This window comes from Prinia subflava, chromosome 6 (genome assembly GCF_021018805.1).
Source record: "Prinia subflava isolate CZ2003 ecotype Zambia chromosome 6, Cam_Psub_1.2, whole genome shotgun sequence".
Classification (NCBI taxonomy): domain Eukaryota; kingdom Metazoa; phylum Chordata; class Aves; order Passeriformes; family Cisticolidae; genus Prinia; species Prinia subflava.
This window is the reverse complement of record NC_086252.1, coordinates 12,710,820-12,736,761: the sequence shown is the minus strand read 5'-3', so window position 1 is coordinate 12,736,761 and position 25,942 is coordinate 12,710,820. Positions and strand designations below refer to the sequence as shown.

At 45.0% G+C, this 25,942-nt stretch overlaps 1 protein-coding gene and 1 long non-coding RNA gene across 2 annotated transcripts in view; both read right to left on the bottom strand.

Moving 5' to 3' along the window:
• Window positions 1-7,346, bottom strand: part of BMPR2 (bone morphogenetic protein receptor type 2) — a 104,694-nt gene extending 97,348 nt beyond the window's left edge. The window contains exon 1 of the mRNA XM_063400288.1: window positions 7,217-7,346. Within this exon, the coding sequence (XP_063256358.1) occupies window positions 7,217-7,292 (76 nt within the window). The 5' untranslated portion in view covers window positions 7,293-7,346. The remainder of the gene's footprint in view (window positions 1-7,216) is intronic.
• A 4,260-nt stretch (window positions 7,347-11,606) lies between these two features.
• Window positions 11,607-25,508, bottom strand: LOC134552044 (uncharacterized). The gene is made up of 2 exons (XR_010080749.1): window positions 23,968-25,508; window positions 11,607-14,991 (listed from the first exon to the last, which is right to left on the bottom strand). It is a non-coding gene; the product is annotated as an uncharacterized LOC134552044 (long non-coding RNA).
• Window positions 25,509-25,942: the final 434 nt, after the last annotated feature.

Genomic DNA, 25,942 nt, shown 5'->3' with positions numbered 1-25,942 from the left:
CTATTTTTTCATGATACAAGTTTGTGAAGTCTAATAAAGGATTGTGGATTAACTTTAATTCTTGGAAAAATCTAATTAAGGTTCTTTAACATGGATGGTCTAGGAGTCTTGTATCAAGTATCTGCTGCGTTAATTGTAGAAATAAAATGTTTTATTTTTAACAGAAACCAAACCTTACTGAGCAAGTCTCATAAGGCAAAAGCAAGAGCAGTAGAGCATGTTTAGTCAGTTGTTCTTGTCCCTGAACTACATTAAAGCTTCTCACACCAGGTAAACCTGACCTTTGTGACTTATGCGGAGGGAAGTGCACTTCATGCCAAGAATGACAAGCCTGAGATGACACTGCCGACGCCCAACACTTTGATATTAATTAAGTGCTGCCACCTCTAATGTATAAATTAAGGAGACCAATTAACACATGTGACCTACGATCATACTTACAGCCATGTCAACACCACCAAAAAAACCCACAATGGCCTCTTACCCATCTCTTCTTACACCCATCCTGCTTACAACTCAAAATAGTCAAAGGATATACACTAGAATAAGCAGCATAAACGTCAGCTTTTGGCTGGACATAACAGTAAGAGCTTCTGTACTGACTTGTTAGTGGCAAGTGGGCAAGGTAATGCAAGGTTCCCTGCGCCACTGCCTATGTCATTGTCTGCCACTTACTCCAGCCCAGAAAGTGACAGTACATACCTCCCCATTACTCCTGCTTAAATAAATAATAAAACTATTTTTCATGAACTTCACAGATTGAAGCAAGTATAATACATTACAAAAACATTCAAAGGGGCCACAGGAAAAGCCTGAATTACAGGAACGTTGAAAAGAAGATCATAAGGAAGCTTGATGTATGGGATATCTGAACTACAGTGTATACACAGGACAATCAGCTAAATGCAGTTTTGAAAATGTGAAAAACATTGCATACCATTTAAGTTACTCATACACACTGTGAAGTTCACAAATGGATGACAGCCATTCCGTAAAGGGATTTGGGCACTGTTTTGCATGTTCAGTCAAAAAAAATTGACTGCTACATTGTCTCAGAAACACCAGTCGTCCCCACAAGCAGCAAACTAATTGCCTAGAAATGTAACTCTTCTCCCACACTTGTTAGCCAACTCCCACACCTCCCACAGAAGGGATCCCTAATTCTCCCCCATATCTCCTATGGCATGCCAAGTGAACAGGAAACAAAATATTCTGTGCATAGTCCGGAACAGTGTATGCACCAACACTTACATCCTTGCACTGACTGGGCAGCCAATTTTAAGCAGAGAGAATTACCTGGGCTGAGTTATGCTCCTCTTTTCCCTTGAAAAACCTCTACTTTGGAACTGCTTCCTCTATTCGGTTCCTAATTTTTCATGAAAACGGTAGCAAATTAATCTCTTGAGACTTTTCTCATCTTTCACATATGGTTGAAGTTGGCTAGCAGATTACGGAGTTAGAGGTGGAGACAGAAGGGTTCACAGATGTCAAAGACAATCTTCTGGGTCCATAGTGCCTATTTTTCCTTCCTTCCCTCACAGAAATAATGAGCCAAAGAGAAAATACAGGGTACTGAGAGATGCAAAGGTAGACATATTTACAGTTCAAAAGAAAACACATGATTTGATGCAAACTCAACAAGGCAACTGACAAAACTGACACATCCAATTGACTTGGAACAAAGTGCCATCACCACCCAAAAGCTTGTGGTTTCCAAACTTATGAGACTGAGGGAAAAAGAGAAGGGTAAAGGCATCATCTAAATGACTGTGTGTCTCATTCATTCTCACAAGAACAGAAATCTTCAGAACTTCTACCTACAACCATGCTTTCTCTTTCTTCCCAGTGCAAAAGGTTCATTCCACTCATTCTCCAAGCAAGTCTGACAAATGTTCAGACACTATCTCTATCTGGCTGTCTAACACCCCTTGGTTCTCATCCCACAGCAAAGCAGACTGAATTCTTCATCCTTTCAAATCTCTTCTGTCCTTTCTTCCTGCTCACCACACCCCCTGACTGACCTCTCCTGTCAGATTCTCAGCCCAGCTCCCAGCTCTGCAATTAACAGATTAACAGACACCTTGAGTCAGGGAGGCACCAGCAGAAATCAAAATTTTGGGAAAAGCACAATTTTCAAAGTTTTTTTAGACTGCAAAATTGCACTTTAAAACACTGATAGTCAACTCAAGGTTTTCATCACAAATTACTGTAGCCAAGGTCAAGACACTAAGCTTCATCACGGGAACTCATCTAAACCGATATTCCCTGGCAATTGCCTATGTGTGTACTCTACGCTACATTTTCAGGTGGATTGCCACATATTAATTAAGGCATATCTTAAACAATCTTGCATTATAAAAGAGGCAAAAAAAAATCTACTCCTGTTGCATTATGAAAAACATGATAATTAAGCACTGTAACAGGCCAGACTACATAGACAGGCTGTGAAATCCCTCTTCACTGGAGATTTTAGAGATGGTAGACAGACATTATCTGTACTTACAGAGCCAGACCAGGGAGGAAACAGAGAAATCACTTCCAGCCTTATGCTTCTCTGAACTTATGTTTCAGAAAAAAAAGAGGAAAAAAAACCCAAAAAACACCACATCACCAAAACCCACAAACAAGCAAAAAAACCAACCACAAAAACCCCACAAAAAACCTTCAAAACATAACACCTTAAAACCCACATCGCAGAAAATCAGTTTGCATACTGAAATGTTAGTCTTTTGGGGAACAGGTCCTGTATTTCACTTATTCTTAAATTCAAAATCAAGCAGTGAGTAGCTCCACTAAGTCTACAATCTCAATAAAATTAATAGTTACTGCCTGTAAGCTGTGCACAGATTCCAGTCCTACCTGACCTAAATCATCACCCAGCCTGTTTTATCCAGGGCATAAACATTTTGTTCCAAATGAAACTTTACACTCAGCTAGCAGCCCTGGCTATAAAGTTGTATTCTGCCCAGAAAATGACAGCACGTATTCACAGCACAGCCAAATTGAGTCCAAACCCAGTGCAGCTCCAGTACCAGGCACTCTGTTGTTAGGAATAAAACATTTCTGAAGAACCCAATATAACTTTCTTGTCTCTCTGGTGAGAAAGGCAGAGGAAGATGGTGTCTGCCAAGTAAACAATGCCACTGACTACACAAACTACTGATAAATACTCAATGAAACATAAAAAGGAAGGGGAACAACCACAACATAGAAGTCAACAATTTTTTTTTACAGAAATTTGTAATAAGTGCTAGGAGGATGTCATCAAAACAACCACCTCAAACTTCACTGTAAGAATAATTTTAAGAAATATAGTTATGCTTCCCTCTTTGTCCAGGGTGAAGAGAGGTTGGCCTGCCTTCATCAGAGAAGGATAGGCAGGCAATTGAGCCAGCTTTTTATACATGGTTCCTTTGAGGGGAAAACTATTCACACTGCAGCAAGGTACCTGTGTAATGTCTCAGGGCTTGAAATCTGGGTTCCTTGGCCACCAGATAAGCACAGCTTCCATTTCCCCACAGGCTGTGCCTACACAGCACAGTGCAGTACCCAAGTACTGAGGTTTGCTTGGAAATGGGAAGCACCTTAGTTGAAATATCAGAGAGGTCCATACAGGCTGATCTACCTAATCGAAGAAAGGCTCTTCCCAGCGGGGTGAACGGCTCTGTGCAGAACCCTGGGCCTCCACAGCTACACAATTTCTTTACACCAGCAGACAGCCCGGCATCCAGGCTGTGCTTGTGCTGAGATTATCCATCAGGCATACCAGCGTGCTCCTCAAGCCAGCGGCCTGGTTTCCATCTCCCAGGCTAAGATTTCTGAGACGGCTCCAAACACAAACAGAAAAATAAACTGAAATTTTAGGTTCCATTTGAAGAAGCCATAAACAACGTGTGTAGCACTAGTAAATAAGTAGAAATTGGGGTGCAGATAAGTTTAAAAAAACCCACAGTTTAATATGCAAGATACACAGAGTCAGTTACTAATTCAAAACACTGAATTAGAAGAACTGAGTAGAATATTCAAAGGAGATTTTTCCTTGTGTCACCCAATTCACATTTGAAACAAAATATGTTGAGATACTAAGGTAACTTTAACCAGCAAGACAGAATTAGATAAAGAAGCTTCAGCTCACTCATTTTAATCAATAATTAAAATTATAATTTAAAAAAAAAATTCAATCTCTATCTAATTCCTTTCATGCCTTAACTTTTGCAGCCCTATTGAACCTCATAAATACAGAATTATGAAAATACTCCCAAAGATAAAAGGATATTCCATTTGCTTTAATTTTCACCTTATACTTTCTGCAAATAATTTATACATTAGACAATGGAATGCTGCCTACCCTGGACATGTATGCAGAAGGAAAAGTGGTTCAGTATTGCATATCAAAGAACGTAAGCAAGTGAAATGAGGAAAGATTGTATCTTTAATATCTGGTCCATACAAACACCCAAACAAAATTCTTTCGCAATACTGGGGAACAGCTCAAAGGTTCACCAACCACCTCTTCAGGCACAAACCCTCATGATTAACACACCAGAATCCTCTACAATATAAAGACATGTTTATATATGTCTCATAGTTCCAAACAAAATATTTAGAAATAGCTATTCCAAATAACTTGAGAAATAAAGAACAAAGTGTTGCAAATAAATTTTGTCCAATACTGCTTACTAAACCTCTACCCAAGCCTGCTGTCAGTAAAATGTCCTCATGGAAGCATTTCCCTCTACAAGGACTAATACATTATTTAAATGCAGACTTACCAAATAACTGATAAGATCTGCATTTTATGGAGAAGGCCAGTAATATTTTCCTCCTAATAATCAGCAGATATTTCTGAATCTAGAGCTAGTTCTTTATTATATCTTCAATTACAAAGGAGAAGGAAGAACCACATTCTTTCTTCATTCATATTCCAGATTATGAGTGGAACTATGACCTACAGCCCCACAGTAAGATTTTTTTTTGTCATCTTCTTATCTTCCCTTTCCTGTCCATACTAAGCCCAGGTCTTTGTGGAGCTCTCCCCAGAGAGGTCCAGATATTCTCCTTCAGACAGAAACTTAAAAACCTGTTATCAAAATACTTTCCCTCTGATGTCATGATTTTGCATTTATAGGCACTCAATTCTATGCACTGCTGAGACATAGTATCTGTTCACTAATCAGAAGAAAGAATTAATAGGGGTTTCAAAGCTACAAAGGCAGCATTTTCACTCTGATGGGAGCGTACAGTTCATACTTTGGGGGAGGGGAAGAGAAGAAAGAGTGTTGGCTCTTTCATGAACATAAAAGGGCAGAATTACACATTAGTGTAGCTTCCCCATGTATAGACATTTTTTTCTGAAATGCAGGGTACACTTAAAATCACCCATTAGCTTCTTTAACTAAAGCTCAAATCATCCATGTAATTACTTTTAGAGAGGATTATGACCAAGTTTTTTTTAAATGTGAATTGTTAAAATTTCACAATTAAGAAATAAATCACAATGGGAAAACAGGTTCCTATTCAAAAAACAACTAACCAAGCTGGCATCGTTAATACCCCTTTAACAAGGCAGAACTGAAATACTGGGAATGCTGTTGCCAGGCCAGAATTGAAGTGAATTGGGTAAACCGTGCAAATGGGCTCTTACAGCACCTGCCCAGCCCTTGGCCTGGTACAAATCTGTACTTGCTCCTCCACTAACCCTTCTTCATCAGGGCACAGAAATTACCAACTCACTGAAGTTTTCACAAAGGCAAAAAAAGAAAAAAAAAAGCTACACTTAAAAAAATACATTTGAAAGAAAAGTTGAGAACCTGAGCATTCTTGATTCTTATGTGCTTAAATACCAAGATTTTTGACCTTCAGAAGTCCCTTCTCCCAGGAAAAAAAAAGAGGGGAAAAAAATCAAAAACACTCCTCAGAAACGACCACAGAGAGACGCTGCAGACATCCATCTAAAATAATGGCAGTCAAAGGTCAGGATGATAGAGGGAACATCAAGCTTTTCATTTATGAATCTTCCTGAAACAGACCTCTTAGTAAGCAGAAGCAAGCAAATCAGGGATATCCAATCAGAGCAACATAGAAACTGCCTAAATACTCGGTCATTGACAGGATTTTCCTAATAATGACACCAAATATCTTCAACTTTGACAAATTAATTTTAAGACCTCACTGAAAAATAGCATGGAAACTACCATTAGCTTGTTGGGTCATCTTAGCACGATTCAGCAATTTTCCTATGAAGATTCGCTTACAAACTATACCCAGCAAATTACAAAATAACACAAAAAAAGCAAGCACTGCAGATTGGATCCCGATCAGTAAAACGACAGAAAAGTCGTAGGAGTCTTCCAAAAGTGCTGGAAAATGCGTACTGTAAAAACAATTGGTGTTCCTGCCTAACAAAGCTGGGTTACACTCGAAGGCTTCAACATGTTAATCTGTCACCGTGACAGAAAAGCAAAGGATGCCAGACCAACACACATTTCTCTTCCAGCACCCTGCATATCTAACAATGAGCTTCCGGACACAATTAAAAATAGGACTAGAGTGTCCAAATATATGAGTAAGGATGCTCTTAGCATTTCTGCTCCCAACTTTTTGTTATTTAAAAAAAAAAAAAAAGTACCCTTCAAGACCTTTTAGCATTCCTTAACAGTGTTTTTTTTTGTGTTCTATAGTCACAAGTGATGAAAGAAATAGCTCCATAGTTGCTTCAGATCTCTCCAAGGGGGAAAAAATACACATTACAGTAATTCTGTTACAAAACTACAGCACATGTGTAAGGCCCCGAAAGCACCGATGCTGATAAAATTAAAAATGGCTGTGCCCGAAGATCCCACAGCAAAACAGGCACAGCTCTGCTGACGATTAAAATATATATTAAAAATTCCTGCATTACCTTACAAAGGGCGAGGTATGCAAAACAAAAAGATTATATATATATTTCCAAAACTGAAGTAAGTTATTAGACAAGAGATGTAGATCTAAGCAAAGCGTTCTTACTGAGTGCAGGTCGAGCTTATTTACACAATAAAGCAGATTTTATTCCCCGAGACACTTAACGTACCCGGATTTCAAAACTTTTATCAGGCTTCGCCGCTGAAATAGATGCACACCACTTTGCAAGGAGGCACAGATGTGCCCGAATGCCAGCGGACCCCACCCCCTCCCCGCTGCCAAAATGGCCAGTTCGCGACGCGCGGTGGCTACTCACCAGCCGCAGTGCCGAGCAGCAGGGTGGCACTGGAGAGCAGGAGCACCCGCACAAGGTGCTGCAGTGAGGCAGGCATACCTGGGCAAGCCACGGTTCGAGCCGGCAGGAGAAAAAAAGGGGTTAAAAAAAACCCCAAAAAAACAAACAACCCAAACCCCGAAGAGAGGAAATTCCTCCTGCTTTCGCACAGCCTTCCTTAACGCTCTCGGTTTACAATCCCGTCTGGAAGGGCAAATGGCAGATGAGAGGAGCCGTCTTCGCTCTTACTCCATTACAGCCGCCCGCCTTCATGCCTCGGGAGCCGGCAGCGCTCAGCGGACACGGGGGAAGCGCCTGGCTCTGCCTCCCAGCCCCGAGGCATCTCCCCCGCCGGGGAGGACGGCGGCACGCTCCCGACCCCGCTGGGAACCGGGCTATTTCCCACGCAGCTTCACGACATCGAAGAAAGCGCCCGGTTGGGAAGGGAACATATCCAGACGCGCCCACAGCGGTGTCAGTCAGCGCGGGCCCTGCGGGCTGGCCGGGCACGGAGAGCGAGCTAGGGGCTCACGGCGGCGGCGCGTCCCATCCCGGCAAAGGTCTCTGTCCTCTGGCCGCCCCTCCTCGCTGCCTCACGCTCCGGGAACGGCGGCGGCGAGGCCCCCTGCTCTCACGGAGAGGGCTGCGGCCGCATCCCGGCCCATCTGCCTCCCGCGCCGGGCGGGCTCCTCCGCGCTGCCCCGGCCCCCGCCGCAGCACCGACGCCACCCGCGGCCACCCCGACAAAGGTGGGGCCCGGGGCGGCGAGGCCCCTCCTCGGCGGCTCCAGCTGCGAGCGCGCCCGGCTGCTCTCCGCGGGCGAAGGCCCTTCCCCTCCTCCGCCTCCCGCCCCGAGTTTCCAGAGCGCTGGGCAGCCTGGCCCGGCCTCCTCACGCCGGTCTCCGCTCAGCCCCTCCGCGCTGCCAGCGCCTTCCTCCCCCCGCGCCGGGCTCGCCGGCGAGGGGCCGCTCCGCCTCCTTCCCCTGCCCGCCGCCGGCTGCGGGCGGGAGCCGAGCGAGGGCCGGAGCTCCGCAGCCCGCGCCCCCTCTCGCCCGCCCGCCCCAACAGCACGGGCGGCTCCAGACACAAAGGGGAGTCGCTGCCGCCGCCGGCCCGAGCGCCCGTCCCGCCGCGCCGCCCCCGCCGCCCGGCCCCGCCCCGCACCATAGAGGTGGCTCCAGGTAGGCAGAGCGGGGCCGCCGGGCGGAGCTCCGCGGGCTGAGGGAGGGGGCGCGGGCCCGACGGCACCGCCGCGGGAAGGGGAGCTGAGGGCGAGGGGCGGCGCCGGGGGACGGGGAAGGCGCCTCTGGAGCTTCTCGGGAAGGCCGCGAACGGCTCCCCTCACGCAGCGAGGCTGTGAGAGAGGCTGTCAGCAGGGAGGCGTGAGCTCAGGATTCAGAAAAAACGCCTGTAACAACACGAAAAAAAATGTTTAGCAGTCTGAGATTGCGTCATGGTTGAACTCCGTGGCCTGCCTGTCAAACACCCCGGAGCTTCTGCCTCGTCCTCGGGTTCAAGCCCCCGTTATCTGTGTCGCTGTGAGCTCCCCTAGGGACACGGGCCATACCGCCTACTGCTCTCCCTCGGTGAGCCCAGGCAAGTGACAGAAACACAGAGCAGTTGGGTTGGAAAAGACCTCTGAGATATCGAATCCAACCTGTGACCGATCACCACCCTGTCAGCTAGACCATGGCACTGAGTGCCGTGTCCACTTTCCTTAAACACCTCCAGGGACAGTGACTCCACCACCTCCCTGGGCAGTCCATTCCAATAGCTATTCACCCTTTCTCCGAAGGATTTCTTCCTCGTTTCCAATCTGAAATTCACTCAGCTCGTATGGCTTCAGCCACCTGACTCTCCCAAGCAAAACCATTATCTACCTCTTAAATTAAAGAGATTTTATGATTTCAAAACAAAGATAAAGTGAGCCCACTCAGCTGTTTGTATGCTTTAATCTTTGCTATGTTGCACAGGACCAAAGAGATAAATTGAGGGCAGCAGCTGATGGGAGAACTGTGACTGGAGCATAGTATCCAATTCTGGCCTAGCAAGGCTCTTTCAAAGAAGTTTTACTGGCTGTAGGATAGGATAAAAGCTTCTTAAGTACACCCTGCACACCGAAGGGCATCTGGGCATCACCAAAGGTTTGATTTTGGGAAATGCTTCCCTGTGCCAAATTCTGATATGAGTTTCAAGAGTGGAATATAAGTTCAGAAATCCAATTCTACACCTCAAAACAGTGAATGCTACTACATAAAATGTTGTAGTTGCAAGTCAGAGTTACAATTTCAGTGATAATAAAAGTTTTCTGCATAATTCCATTCCTCTTCACAAGCCATAACAAAGGAAATAGATGTAATCTGACACTGTGATCATCAAGAGAATTATTAAATAAATTGTACTAGGATTTTTATCATTGTGGTGCTTTGGCCAGGGTCATGGTGTGACATTCCTAGGGTCAAGGTGAATTTACAATGATAGTTATAAAATGTTTTTAAAGTTTCCTACCATATTTTTACCTCCAATCTATGCAGATCTAACATGGATATTGGTGAGACAATAAAATATAGAATCACAGATTGTAATTTGTATTGCCACTTTCCAGAACTGCAACCACACGTTAACCACAGTATCCTTCCTGTTATTTGTGGAATGTGAATGTCAAGAAATAACCTTTAGAAGCAACACCAACACCAACTCTCCCCCCCAACAGCTAGAACAGTTCTACCTCCCAGAGAGGAAAAAAAACCCCAACACTGAATATTTTTTCTGCAGCACCAAAATCCAGTGTTCTTGTCTGGTTCCACACACACCAAACTATGCAACACACCCTCTGCCTAGCTGTACCCACCAATAGAAGAAGCGAGATCTGCTTTGTTCAGAGAAAACAAGAACCTTGCCATGTGGGTTGCAGAGCACTTTCACTGTTTAGATGGTAAAAGAAAATTACTGTAATTGTTTATGATGTGTATGAAAACCTGCTCATCCTGAAGTAAATGGCAGAGGTCTCACTTGTTTCAGTGGTTCTAGTTTTGGCTCATTAATTAATACTAGTAGTTCTTTTCCACAAGAAATTGTACAAAAACATATATTCTGCCTTAAAATACTTTTTTTATTCTTTCCACGAAATGGATTGGATTTTTGTTCTGTGCTTTCCTAAAATAAAGGAAAAAGACATGCCAATTTCATTTTAGTGTCACAAAAACCCCAAACCTGATCAAGAAAACAACCTACTGAAGGTCATGGGGCTGTGCATCTGCTTTGCCTGAGTTTTTTTCAGGCCCTTGGACTAAACTCACACACTTGCAATCACAGCAGTTCGCAAGAATTTCCCCTCCTTCTCTGAGCTGTTCGGAGCCCTGTGGATGTTCCCTGAAGGGCCGGGTCCCCCCTGGCCCGGAGTGGCTGTGAGGGCTGCGCCCGCCCCGGTCACACAGCGATGGCAAGTGGCACAGCAGGAGCTGCTGCACCCCGGTGCCCCTGGGGCTGGCAGGGTGAGGAGGGGCTGAGCCCCGCTTCACCACACAGATGTAGAAAGCAAACGCTGCTGTCTAAGCACAGGAGCTGCTTCCTTTTCCCACGGTGGTGGGAGGAAACCAGAGATCCAAACTGTCACAGCCAGGCTCGCTCATTGTTATGTGCTTGGACAAGAACGTATTTATAATTCTTCCTGTGATATTGTTTTATCTGTAAGCCAGGATTTCGCTCTCCTAATATTCAGCTACACCAAGTCAGGCCTACAGAAAAGTAGTCAGGGTAATGAGAACTTGCAGAGCTGCAGGACAGTAAATCTGGGGTACAGGTTCAGGTAAAGATAGTAGGGAGACAAGAGAAAACACGTCAAATTTACCAAGATTTAAAAGCTAGTATTCTGACTCAAGCACTGTATTTCCACCAGGAAGAACTCTGACAATGAAACGACACTATTGAACCTACTGGAGATAAGACTGTTGAAAAATATGAGGAGGAAAGACCTTAGGAAGCAGATGGTCTTGTGCAGCTGTGTTCACTGTGCTCACAGCCAGGCAGAGGCAAGGCTGCCCCAGCAGCTTGGTCACGGGGCAAGGACGAGGAGGACAGTGGCAGAGGAGCCAGGGTCTGGTGCCTGGGAGCTCCCCAAGATGCTGGTCAGATACAGCAGGGGACGTGTATCTTGCCCTTGGGTGAGGGAGCTCTGAACAGCACAGGCACAAACAGCGCGTGGGGGTTGCCCTTTGCTTCAGTGGGACACAGAGAGGAGAAATGCAGCTGATAGGAGGCTCAGGAGTGTCCCGCTCTGGCTCAGACTGATGCAGACACAAACATGTTGATATCACTGTCAAATTCAACACTGCACGTAAGAGAAATTAAACATGTCCTTGTTAGCAGTATCTCCCTTAAACAACACACATCTTTATTTTTAATTAACTGAAATAACTATTTTCATGCTACCAAGAGAGTATTCCAATCAGTGGAAAATCAGATGAATAAAGAATGAAGAAAACTGAAAAGAACGATGAAACAATAGCTTGAATTTCATTTCTTTTCAGAAAATCCAATGTTCAGACACTTTAAAAAGATTTCTCAGGGTAGGCTCACTGTTATCCAAGAGTTTTTCAGTGCTGATGCAATATAACTCTTATCATTGTTAGGACTCGGGGGACTGTTCTTTTTGACAGGGCCTTTCATGAAGTCAACAAATCAGTTTAAAACAAACCATAAATTATATTTGGCTGCCCGTCAGCTTGGCTGGGGTGTTCTCCCAGTGCTGCCATAAGTGTTGGGGAAAGAATATAACAACATGTCCAGATATTTAGCTTTTAGGGAATATTTTGTTCCTAATTTAAAAATAAAGCATCCCCCTAGCATTGACTTTGATGCATAAACATATGTTAGAACAGCCATCAAGATTTTTACAGACTTCCCTACAAATAAATACACCTGTTCTAGATCCTAAGTGATAGCTTAATAAATAATGGACTCAGTACAGATCTCCCTAACAAATGCCTGCCACTCATTGCTAAATTAGGGAACTGTCAGCAAGATCATCTCCCCAGCCTTGCTGCTGTGATTGCATGTGGAGAGAGAGGTGGTTCCTGATAGATGGGATCCAAGCCTCCTGTAGCTCTCTAGATATTATTAACATCCTGAACTGCAGCCAGAACTCACTGAAAAGACAATAGTGTCTACTTACAGTCTGCTGAGTTAGCAGCTACAGCTTCAGCCAGTGCAGCCAAACAAGTAATCACATGCAGACGTCATTACCTTTGGAAGTGTTCAGTTACTTGTTTTATATAGATTTTCCCATCAGTGTCCAATCCTGGGTGCTGCAGAGTGGCATTAACACACCCCCATAAGTCCCCTTGGAGTCAGGGTAGGGAAGGTGGCTGTGGCTCCCAGTTACAGGGAGACAGGCACATATGCATAAGGAAAAACGACGAACTCTCTGGAGACTTCAGAAGCAATCTGAACTCAAAAGTACCTTCCTCAGTCAGGGCCATGTTTCCTTGGGAATAGGGAAAGGCACCCTCTCCTTCAGAGCCTTTTTACAAACTACCAGCAGCACTTACATCTTGTCTGAATTATTGTTGGGTTTTGCTTCTTTTCCGGGGCTTGGTAATATCTTGGGAAGACAGATTCTACACAGGAGGGACAGAGGGACACCAATCCATGACTGAAATCCCAGAGAAGTCCTTTGTGGAGTAAAGTCCATTTCTTTCTGTTCTTTCTGACAGGCAGGAAAAGTCCTATCCACAATGGTCAGCCTGTCCTGTCAGGATGTGAGAGTGGCAAAACCTCCTGTGGCATCACATACCAGACCAGGCTCTCATGCTCCCAGTTCTACCAAAAGCCTTAAGGAAATGGTAAATCAAATTCCCTGCTGCTAAGGGAATTAATTTCGCCTTTAGTCCAGTTAAATAATCTGTGCCAGACATTATTTTTGGTCTTTAGACTCATAAAAATCTGTCTGAGGGCTGTTATGGCTTCATTTTCCTTTGTCTCTGAGGCACAGAAAAGAGCACCTACTGTTGAGCTTTCGAAAAAACCCCAAAACATTTATGACTATGAAGCAGTAAATGTTTTCAGACCTGAATTTTTCCAACTCTACCAGGCTGTTGTGTAATCTACTCTAAGGTGAACCACACTGTGCAATGAAGTCATGACAGTCTTTGATATCAACATCCTAAATCAGAAAAGAAGTTTTGTGGCAGCTTTGTTTACCTTTTGATGGCAGACTTTTAAGAAATGTAAGGCAAAAATTAATTGCACCACTTTTGTGGCAGTCCCCAGAAAGATTTATTTTGATGTTTCACTTCTTTTTTTATGCTCACATCCCCTGATTTTGGTGTAGCAAGTGATTTCCTATGGGGAGCCCATAACTGCATGACCAAAGGTGTGAGGATCAAGCCTGGAAACATAAGCAAGTGGGTTGGGACAGGTTGGCCTTGGGTATGCAGGGAGAAGGAGGAGGAAGATGCACACTGTGGGATAAACAAAGGCAGTATTTTGTCTCTAAAAGGATTAACAGTGAAATAATTAATCACCATTTTTACATTTCATAATACGTTATATTTCCCTGTGATAATGAACTACCAACAGTGTTGGTAGTTTGCTGTCTTGTTTTAGAGATAACACTGCTTAGTCTGTGGGAATCTTATGTCCACTTTGGGGGTGGAGGTAAGAGAAACTTTCAAGTTAGCTTTGACAAGCACCTCCCACTTTGAATTAAGTCTGAAATCATGTGATAAAGGCCTTTTACAGCTTGTCTGAATCTCTTGGCTTGTTCATCACAACATAAAATGGGAAATTAGCTGCAGGGTTTTTATCAGTTCAAAACATCACTTATTCATTAAATCCAACAATGGACGTCGTCAGAAATAGAAACGTAATGAGCTGTGTCAGAATCATCTTCTGGTCCATAGCAGATGAGTATGTCATCACCACAGACCTGCAGGGTTTCATTCCTGAGCCTTCCCAGACTCACGACAGGCGGCTGGGAACGGAGCTCATGGAATCTCCAACACTCTCTCCTGCTACTCTTACCTTCCTTTTGCCTTCTGGTTCTGGGTTGTTGGGGATTTTTTTCTTTTTCTGTTGTTGGTTGGTGTTTTTTAGTCACTTACTACACAGGATAGTTAGCAGTGAAAGTCAGGTTTGTTTTCAAAAGCCACCTTTTCCTTTTCGGTCTTTAATTTCTTGCAGACAGTTAGGATTGCACCTAAAAATATTTCTCCAATCAGCTCAATACTTCTGTCAGGAAGATAATAAAAATTCCCATTGAGAACAAAATGAAAGCCTCTGAAGCCCTGATAGACCTGCACTCAGTTTTCCATGGTGGAGGTCCAGAGGAAGCAGCCTCTGTTTCATTGCTGGCCATCCTTGAACTCTACATCAGCATGACAAGTATCAGGCATCCATCTCAAGGACAGAAGTGGTGTCTACAACATGCATTTGTTCCTTGTTATTTTAAATGACAGTGTGGGGGGAATAGGTTTTGCTCAGACTTCTTATAACAGTTCCCCTTAGTAATGAGAAAGGAGGCATCAACAACGTGCCCAACAGCAGAGCTCCTTCAGATTTTGTCTTCTCTTGCAAATGTGAAAAAGAGTAAAAACTGAGTTGAATTGAAGCCCCTTTTAACTCAGTTTTTCTTGCCTCTGCAAGGACAATGTCAGAGGGCTGACCACTCTCAGAGCCATAGCTTCCAGAGAAAGGAGCTGCTAAGTGTGCCTGCCCAGCGTTCCTCTCCTGCATGCAGCCAGCTCTGGGAACATTACCTGGAGAAAGATAAAAGTAAAATTAGTACCTTTTACTAAATCAAACAGGAGATTTCTATCCCTTCTGCCTGTAACATGGCATCTGTTGCCTGACAATTTTGAGACATTTTTATCTGAGAAGAGCGTTCCTTCAGATTAAGGAATGAGTCAGTACCTCTGCACACCCTGCTTGCTTCTCACAGATTGATTTGAAAACACGAACCCAACTAACTGCTTCCCCAAAGCATCCATCAGGAACCCTCTCCTTGAAGTGATACAGGCCAGGACACCAACTCCAGCCAACAGCATCAGTCCTGCTTGCTGGGGCCTGCAGGACACATTGAGGGCACCGTTGCTCCCTACACTGTCTACAGTCATTTACAGGTGCAGAGGCATTAAAAGCTTTAATTCACAAACAGGAGCCAGACCTCCAGAAGCTATTTCCACAACACAGCATGGGCTGTGAAAGCCTTGGGTGCATGGTTTAGGGGGCACAGGCAGTACTTGGTCTCTGTGAAATTTTGCCTCTGCTTACAATTTCAGATTAAAAGCCAAACACATAAATGAGTATGCAGGGAGAAGTGGGAAGAGACTTTTACAGGAAAAATTACTCTTTATCTCTGTTGTAAAGAGTTTGCAGTTCTCTACAGATGAAAGCTCACCAAAAGTGGAGAAGACCATTTCACAGAGATGCTACATGAGGTGCTCAAACAAATTTCATAAGTTTGAAGGCATTTTCCCTTCTTTTCTTTTCTTTCCCTCCACATTTGCCACAAAATAGTTGTGATGTTTTGCATATTTCTTTTTCTCCTCCCATTTCTTCATGCCCCTCCAAGTTGGGTAAAATCAATGTCTGAGCAGAGTTTCCTCTCCCTATAATTTTTGCCAGTTTCACTTTTGTATTTATTTACTTTCAACCATCCCCTTAACTTTGGAGAAGTTGCATTAAGCAAAAGGAAAAACTACCACCCCTGTAGCTCTGCTCTCATGACTGCTGAAGCTGTCACATTCCCAGCAACAGAAGGGTGGAAGGAGTGTGAAGTGAGGGCAAAGAGAAGCACGGATCCTGAACTAAAGGTTGAACAGAAAGAGGGAGGAAGTTGAAGGCAGGAGAGAGGATCTGAGGAGTGAAAGGGGGAGAGAAAAAGTTACAGGAGAGGGTTTATGTTTGAATATGGATTTAAATGAAAATGCATTTTGATTTAGCAAAAAGGAGGGTGCTAAACTCAGATCTCTGATGTGAGCCACACTGTCAGGGACACTGGAAGTTTCACAATGCTCATCTGCAGGAGTAGGTCCCTGGGACAGGCTGGCAGATAGTCCTCGACTCAGAAGGAAACAGCAAGTCTCAAGTTTCTCTTGTCTTAACCAAAAGCTGTAAAACATATTCTTCCAACCCTCCACTTGTATTCAGAGCTCCCCTGCATACTTGGTTGATGAAATCTCTCACCCCAATTCAGGAGATAGCAGCATTTGCTAAACATGCTCTCCCTTGCTTCCAGAAGAGCTTCTGACCTTGTCCTGTCTTCTCCTTAGCATTTGGCAAATACTTATCTGTACTCACTGTGACCTCCAGCCAGCTGGGTAAAAAGCTTTGGAGCCAAACATGTGCACAAATAATTCCAGGGACAGCTGTTACTACTGGATTATCTCTTCCTGTGGTTTCTACAGATAGAAATAGTTAATACATGTTGCAGTTGCAGCCCCTTTCCCTTTAGCAATCCATGGACCATCTTCCTTCAACTCAAGGCCATTAAACCCATCTCAACAATGAGGGCCTTCAATCTGGTACTCCCCTGTGTTGCCAGATGTATCCTATCGGACAAAATGGAGCCCACAGCAGCCAAAATCACAAATCTCAGCCCTGCCATCTTTAGCCAAGAAGGTCAACATTTAATCACTCTTCTCAAGTTATGTGTAACAGAGGCCATTCTGTGTGTATCCAAACATTAGCACCCCCTCTCTCCAACCCCTCCAGCCTCCCACAGCCCAGACAGGAGGTGTTTTTTCACCCTGACGCATTGAGATCCACGCCTGATCAGAGTTCATTCAACCCAAAGAGCAGCAATGACTCGCTTCCAAAAAATGAGACTATTATGGCTAGAGACCATTATGAAAGCCTGCGTGAAGCTGAGACCAGATGTGTGTTCAGCTCACTCCAAATACTGCTTAGAGCAAAGCACTGGATTGCTTTGGTTTTGTTTTTTAAACAAAACAGGATTGACAGAATCTCCTCTCTAACAAGAAAGATTTTCTGATGTTTTTCTGCACTTCTGTTACAGATGTGTGGCTGGGCTGGGACTTCACACCCTCCAACAATGACCACAGCAGCTCTCAGAAGTGGATGAAGTCATAGAAGGAGCCCTTAAGTGATAGGATGGAAGTGATGGGGATGCCAGCCCATTTAAATTCAGCTCCAAGAATCAGCTTGTGGTCATTGGGACCATGTTATTTTTTCAGTAGGATGTTCTGTTTGAGCCCCTGGAAGTGAGAGCGATAACATGGCTCTGATCACTTTTTGCCTTTACAGCAAACCTTTCATCAGAGGAACCTCAAAGCACTTTGCCAGCAAGAACGGGCACAACCTCACACTGTGCCTGTGAGATAAGCGAAGGATGGAATAGATTAACTGCTTAAAAGCACACAGCAGCTCTGTGGGATGAAGGAAAAATAAGAAAAAACCTTATATATATACATACACATTTGAAACCGTACAGGGTTTTATGGAGAGGCAGCCTGGAAGGCTGCCAGGATACTGAAATTGCCACCCCTACACAACCATGAATACCATGGAAACCAGTGGGGCACTGGCAGGCAGGAAAGGAAATAAGCTGAAAAATGGCTTTCCATGAAATGCAGCCAGGCTGGGACACTGCTTCCCCTCCTGACTGAGGGAGGCCTACGTGCCTAGCCACCAGTGTTGCTGCCAGTGGGAGCTGGGCTCCAGGAGGGAGTCAGTCCCAGTGATTTCCCAGCCTGGGGTAACACTTTCCTGGCGATGGCCACTGGATGACAGCAAAAGAGGGATGGCTGAAAACTGCTACATCATGTCAGCTGTGTATGGAGGTAATGGAAACCCTGAGCGCCAAGTAAAGCTTCAACACATGCTGGGAGGTATAGGAAGATCAAAGTCAGTTCACATCTGAACGAGGACAGGGAAGGAACATGTATGTGCAAGCTCCTGCCTGCCCTGTCTGGTGAGGTGCGATTAAAAGGCACGAAACACTCATCAGTGTGATTTTCCTTCAAAATACTAAGAAAGGTCAAAAAAGGATTCCTTTAACCTGAACACAAGTAAGTAAAGGAGAGAGTCCTGGAAAACAAAGCCAAAAATAACAAATGAAACTGAATATAGCAGGAATACTAGAAATAAACAAACCCAGACAAGCAGTGGAGGAGGAATGAACACACTGTGAATCTGTCAAGTACACTGTGCCCACATCAAACTACAGAGTAAGCCCAGAGAAATACCCGGCCTCCCAGCTGAGCAAGGGCACCTGGTTGTTACCAAACAGCACACATCCCTTAAAAAGTCATACTCCTGGTAAGCCAAGGGAGGAGGAATTCAAGCATAGAACAGCTGTACTCATTCAAAACACTGCTAAGAGGAACAGCGGCATCTTATGAGTAAGCTGGATATGGTGCAACCAGCACCAGGCTCAAACAAAAATAGCCCGGTGGAGATGAGAGGCAAGTAGAGACACCGGTACACAGCTCTCCCTCTGGCTCTCAGCAACTGAAGGATGCAGAGGTGATCTACGGAGCCTAGATTGAATAAGGCAGGGGGACATTGCTAAAGAAAAGCAAAGAGGACTGGAAAACCAGAGAAGCAGCAGAGCAGCATTTCGGCTACGCTAAAATGCACAGAGCTAAGAGACCTTCGCGTAAGAACAGGGGAGGGCTGGAAGGGGACGGGAGCATTGCCATGGCTGGCCCTGATAAGGCTCTATCTAGGAACAGGCAAGGGCTGCGCTCATGGCCCGGCCGAGAAACGGGTCTGGAGGAGTGCGAGAACAACAGGATAACATCAGGCACTTCTCACACAGCTGAAGGACTGCCACTGGTCATCAGGAGACAAGTGCAGATGGGAGACTTTAAAGTGGTGCCAGAAAAAACAAGCTACAGCCAGGGTCGAGGAACATGGGATCCAACTCCTAGTTGTCAGCAAATGTGGTGTATACATTGCTGAAAACAGATGCAGTGCCAGGAAAATCCAACTCCCAGCATGAAAAGAATAACTTAGGAATGATAATGAGAGAAGCCAAAGCAACTCCAACTGTGAATTAGTGATTACATAAAAGTTTTTATCTTAAAGTTATGGTAGGCCAAATTCTGAAGTAATTTTTTCAGCCAAGAATGCTCCCTCAAGACCCTGTGATTTGGCCACAAATTGCTACATCTTAAAAAAAAAAAATTAAAATAATAAAAAACCCACAACAAAATTAAGAGTTCCTTTTTATGCTGGCTGGAAATACATAGCAGGCCATAGCTTTGACTGGCATCAAACACTTCTCCAGCAGGTAGCTGAAGTTCTCTGCTTTATGCCACCCTCCAGCATCACCACGAAGGACAGGCCACTCTTCAGGATTTGCTCCCTTATGCGGCTGCTACCCAGGGAAGTGGGAACTGTCTCTGTATGTTATGAAGACAGGTACATGTTATTCAAGCTCCCTGAAACAAGTGAGGTACAATGCACATCACAATTCCTCCCACTTGAACCTATCAAAGTTACTCCTGAAAAACCGAACACAGAGTAGTACTGCCATAAGGAAACATAGCAATCATTGCTGCCCACCAACAGCAACAAAAATGTCTTTTCAAAATAGCTGATCTGGGTAAAAAACTACTGATGTCTCAGTGGCAGGCTCACAAGAACAGCAGAAGGATTCTGTCTATCCCATGCCCTGGGCAGTACTGAGCTCAGCTCTTGGCTTCACACCTGGAGGTCTCTGTGTAGTTTCAAATGGGCCATCTGCAAATCCCAGAGCCCAGTAAGTCCCAAAGAGATGCAGCCACAATGAGACACCTCTCACCTCCCAGAACCTCTCCCCATTCCAGCTGGAGATTCATCACACACATGAAACTTCCCTGCTCATTCTTTGGACTTGGCTTACCAGGAGTAATATGCTGCCAACCAGCAATTGCTAAGGAGGTATCAAAAATAACATGAGAAAGTGAATATTTGCAGCAGGAGACACACCCTTTCCATGACAGATGACCTGCTGTAAAAGCCCTTACAAAAGCAAGGCAATGTGCTCAAATACCTGTTGTAAAATCTGTGCAGCCAAAAATCCTGGAAATAGTTCTTTCAAATCATGCAAACACTTTGGAGACTCTGAGAGAATAAATAGCTGGAAATAGTTTTAGATAAAAGAACCTTTCTTGCCAGCTGGCAAAAGGCAAACAGATGGATCAGATAGATGGATAGACAGGGCTTAAAGCCACTTTTGTCTCAGCAGAGGGTTGGGCTTGTGTATGCAATGTCTGAAGGCAGCATATCTCATTATCTGACCCTTAAATGTTAGCTTTATGAAATTGTATCAGATGAAGCTGCAGCCTTCAAAAGCGTCTCTCAGCCTGGCAGGACTCTCGCCTTCCTCCCAGCAGCACCTTCAGCAGGCCTGGGGCTGACTTGGTGCTCATGCTGACCCCTCAGGTTCTCCCCTGCTCAGAGCATCAGCCCAGCTCTGTCAAAGCTCAAGAAGGTTTGTTATGGTGCAGGGAGTTTCACAAATACTTGGTCAAAACTCTTATGTTCCCATAGTACAACAGCAGCAGGATGACCCCAGAGGATGAGAAATGAGGGATGCTGTAAAGGCTGAAGGGAAATCCCCCAAACTGTGTTTCATATGTTTAACAGAAACTCACTGAAAGCAGAATGTGATCCACACAAAACAAACCAGGGTAAGCATTCTGTATTTTTTGTAGCCTGTGCAGCTTGAGTAAAGGTGATGTTTAGTTTTAGCTGTGCTTTTGATGCATGAATCTAAAGAGGTCAAACTGAGGCACCTCAGGGGGGGCATTACACTTTGTTTGATGGGGATGCACCTGAGCCACAGGTTTGCATGAGCCCTTGCAGTTTGCATAGAGCCAGACACCCTCTCCTCACCCCTTACGTGCTTTTCTCATTGGGTGACTACGATGGAGGGTAGGACTGTCCCCAGCAGTGGCAGCTCATTGCCTGTGATGTTTGTCACCAATTGCAAGGACCACAGGCCCCACTGGCTCCCTCCAGCATCTCATCCCCTGGGACTTCAGTGGGTCACTGCCAGTGTGACATCCCAGTTCTGCTGGATCACCAGCCAAAGCAAACCAGGATCTCTCTGCAGCATCTCAACTGGTGTGAAGAGATTACAGAAATCTGGAAAGACTAAAGTAAGTACATGGACCAGGAACAGTTTAACTTTCTTTTAGAAATGTGGGATTTGCTGTATTTGAACTATGCGTCCCAGAAGATTTCACGTCAAAATGGAATTGTGTAATGAATATTAAATGTTTATCAAGAAATTCACAGTTGAAAGTGGTCTGCAATGACAGATCAAAAAAGAAAATCCCCTCTGCACCATTTCTATTCTCATTTTTTCATGACACATTAATTCATCCAGAAGGACTTTAATACTCATCTTTATAAATATTTTTGCTTTTCACAGCAGACATTTAACTTTGCCATCTTGTTGAAGAAGACTCTGAGTTACCAAAGACATGGCAGGATTACACCACCAAAGTTGCAACATCGAAGCCCTGGCATGACTAATCCCCATGTAAATGGAAAAAGACCAAAGATGGACAGTGTGCAGTGGGTAGGTGCAGAGCCAGACAGTCTCCTCCAGCCCACAGGTGCATGGGGAGCATGGCCCATCCACACAGGAACAGCCTTGAGTCTCTGCACCCTCTTCCCTGGGTGCCTTCATAGGGACAGTGGCACACGTGGCCCTGTGGGCACAGCGGGGTTTGCCTCATGGTTGTCCCCCTCACATCAGGACAGTGGCTTAGGACAAGGGGGTTGTTCCCAGGAAGAATGTTGGATTCTTTGTTTGCTTTCATAAGCATCTTCATGGGGAAAATCCACCTTTGCATAAAGCATAAAACCACTTTTTAACTGTGGTCTTTGAAAGACATGCAAAAGTGTCTTCCCTGTATAAATGGCACCTGAGACACCACACGGACTTTGTGGTCCATCTCAGAGCAGTAGCTGCCAGAAGAAGACATCACCAAGCTGGCTTCTGTTTCCTGTAGGCATCATCTTGTGATGATTCACAGAGTCCAGCTGAAGGGCATCGATGATGTATCTGCATGATGCAATGGCAGAGCTGTGTCAGATCCAACACCAGAGCACTACTTTTCAGAGTAAAGACACTCTTTTATTTTTGCTTGGCAAAACCAGTCTAGCCAAAAACTGGTATGAAGTTGGCCCAATCCCTTCCTCAGCAGAGAGCGGGGGTGGCTGGTACAGGTTCCCACAAAGGTCACTGTGGGCCTCTGACTCTCTCCATCTGAATTCATTAATTAAGAGGAAGATGAGGGCAGGACTTGATGTTTCAAGGGATTTGCCCTCACAGAGCAGCATTTCCTGTGGTTTCTGCCATTGATCTGACAGCACAGGGACCAGAAACAAGAGATGTGAATTAAAAATAGAAAAGAAGAAAGACCTGCATCTTTTGCAGGCATGAGACTTGACTATGGGTAGGCAAGACACTTCATTGCAGCAATTTCTGAAGGTCAGAGCATCACGAGGGGATGGCAATCAACAGCGGACAGCCAAAGGAAACCCAGATGTTTAAGCTGCATGATGAGCAAATTTGATTGAGAAATCTGAGAAAGCACAGATTCCATTATTCTACATACAGATTTTTTTTTTAGGTTAAAAATGCACTTGAAGCTCTTTTTTGCAGCTTTGACCTCAGCAAGGGGCAGTTGTTCAACAGCCAGTGTCAGAGTTGTGAGCTCCAGTGATTTATTCAAGTCTTATGATAGCTGATATTTCTGACAGCTTGGAGACTCACATGAATAAACCAGCATTTCAGCCATTATCAGCCTGTGTTTCTACACATTCTGCTAAAACAAAGGAAAATAAACTGGTCCTACAAATGTGTATACCAGGAGGCAGCCAAACCCCAGAGGCTGCTACCTGAAAAAAACCTTTTTCTTTTTTTTTTTTTTTTTTTTTTTTTTTTTTTTTTTTTTTTTTTAGTTGATGATATGGTGTGGGACATAACAAGTCTTGTTTCTTAATGCCTGGAGTTACTTTTAGATGATACTGTAGATTGTATCTTCAGTTGTATCCTCAGATTGGTACAATTGGACTGTGCTGTTACATGTCACAGGCCCCGGTGCCACAGTACCTGCACTTGTGACTCACTGCAGCACCACGGGGCCTTGGAGGATCATCCACCACCACTGGCATCCAATCAAGCCTTGTGCAAAACCCTCACCAGGATCGGCAGGAGATGTGCCTGCTCTCACTGCCTATTGCTGGAAATCTGGAGTCTCCAGTAAACGCCAGTCAGAAAGGGCTGGAGGTAGCAACAAACTAAAAATAAATCCCAGCCTAGCGTATGGGAAGATATTTAGTATAAAGGAATAATTCCACGTCCTGCTTTGTGCTTTAGGCAGAGCATTTGATAAAAGTACTTCTCAGCCTTTTTCATTGGCAAAATGATGCACATCAGTTGGACTCTGGAAACAAAAGGTGAACAGTCTGATAAAACTGATGCCTGGTTCTTGAAGAAGGCTCTTACCCTCACCCCAGAACAAGTGTCCTGAGCATTTGCCTATAAGACTGAGACTCTTTACCAGTACCTTTCAAAGCAAACAGAAAGGTCACCACTGTACACAATACGAGTTGGATCCAGATGAAATGCTGCACCCAGCAACTCAATTTTCTACTGATTTTTCAAAAGATAATAAGCTTTTACAAACCTTTAGAGAATGAAGACTCTCCTTGCAGCTCCACTGACTTCACCACCCTGCCCCAACAACATAAACAAAGCAAATTACCTGAGACTTGCAGACTACCCCAGCTAGGACAGCACAGTCTTCCTGTTTCTGCAAAAGAGGAAGTATTTCCTGGTTTGCAAGGTGTGGTCAGGCAAAAGGAACAGCTCATTTTCTTTAATTAATTTTGTTGCTATTTGCATCTGCACTTTCTTTTATAGTATCAGGTGCACTAGCTATCAGGAACATGCTTATGCTTCAAGGCATAAGCAGTGACAGTTCTCAAGCCCCCTTCCCTCCCAAAGTAAGTGTGAGGCCCTTTCCCACAGATGCTCCAGAGCAGATCTATTTTGATCACCAAAATACTAAACCCGCAAATGCGGGGGAGGGAAATAAATACATAAATAAATAAAAGGCCTTTCAAATCAAGTGAATAAGCCAAGGGGGAAAAAATAGCCTCAGTCATTTCTGCTCCCCGTTTAATTAATAGCATTCCACGTCAGAAACGGCACGCGCAGAGCAAGCCTCTCGAGTGCCTGCTTACAGCTGGGCCCCCGCAGCCTCCTGCCCTCCCTGCTGGGCCCTGGCTCTGCCCTGCCCCTGCCCAGGCCACAGCTGGCAGTGCCCGAGGCAGGGCTGCCTGTGGGGCCGTGCTCCCCACCCGGGCCTTGCTCCAGCCAAGGGTTTGAGCAGGCACATATCCTAGTAAAAGGAGCGGGACTCATTGTGCTTCAAGATAAGATTGTCTGCCAGGGCTTTGTTGGAGGCAGCCTTGCAGATGCAGGAAGGAAAACAAGGAAAACAAGCTGTAAAGATGGCAAAAAGAGAAGGGGAAAATGCCTCAAGGGAAGCAGCACTAGCAGGAGACAAAGAGCTCCTCATCAGTGAAGAGCACAGTAAGACTAAGACAAACTTGCACAGCACAAGTCATGTCCTGCATTAAGAACCCCCCTGGCCCCACTCACTTGTGTGTTCTGCAGCTCCCAGGGCAGCCAGTGCTGGGGCAGGGTGCCAGGAACCTTGGTAGGACATGGGAGAGTCCACCACACCCCATACTGCCTGCAAACTGTCCTGAGCAAGCAGCTGGGACACTGGCTCTGAGGCCACCTGCAGCAGGGGCTGCTTTGCTCACAGTGACAAAACCTACCTCAGAAACAAGCCAGGGGGCTACTGCCCAAGTATTTCAGGGGCAGCAGGAGAAGCATCTGTTGGCACAATGTGGAGGGGGGTGATCAAATGCTGCTCCCACAGGAGAGGTGAAGGTGAAGAACAACAAGAACAGCAGAACTAGCCCAGCAGCCCCTGCTGTTCACAAACCAAGCACAGCACTCAGGTACTCATGTCATGTTTGCTTGTTTGGGTTGCTTGGTTGTTTTTCCAGATTTAGTCTCCTCTTGCATCCGTGGGTAAGGCCCTGCATTCAGCCTGTCCTGTGTACAAAGGGAACAAGGACCTTCACAGAGGGTCCATGGAGACCCACCACTTCTTTATAGATGAAGGGTTTACTGCTTGAATATCTTGCTTCAAGCAAGGCAAGGATTCAAGGGAAAATCCTAGTTCCACTTTAGCTCAAGCTAGTCCTGTGCAGTCCAGCCTTTTGCATCCACCTGTCTCACAGGTATTTTATTTGGCGTAGTTTCCTGGTCTGCACATCTCCAGTTACTTTTATGGCCCTTTCTCCATTGCTCCAATCCACAACAGCAGGAGGATGGAGTCTCCAGCTGGACAGTGAGGGTGGTGGTGTGAGGGCAGGGAGGCCAGGGGCAGCTGAGTTTTGCATGTTGAGGTGGGAAACAGCAGTGCACATGTGGTTTTGGTTCTCTGCAGTCTGGAGGCTAAAACCAGCACCGGCAGCCCCTCAGGAGCCCTGCTGAAAGCACAGGGAGGAGCTGTGGGGTTGGGACCGGCTCAATCCTGTTGGAATTCAACTGGCTGGTGATAAACTCAGTGAGCCAGACAAGACCTGAGACGAGATAATCCACAAAGCTTCCTGCTGCACTTTCTGGCCTGATGCACCTCCAAGTTAAACCAGCAACTT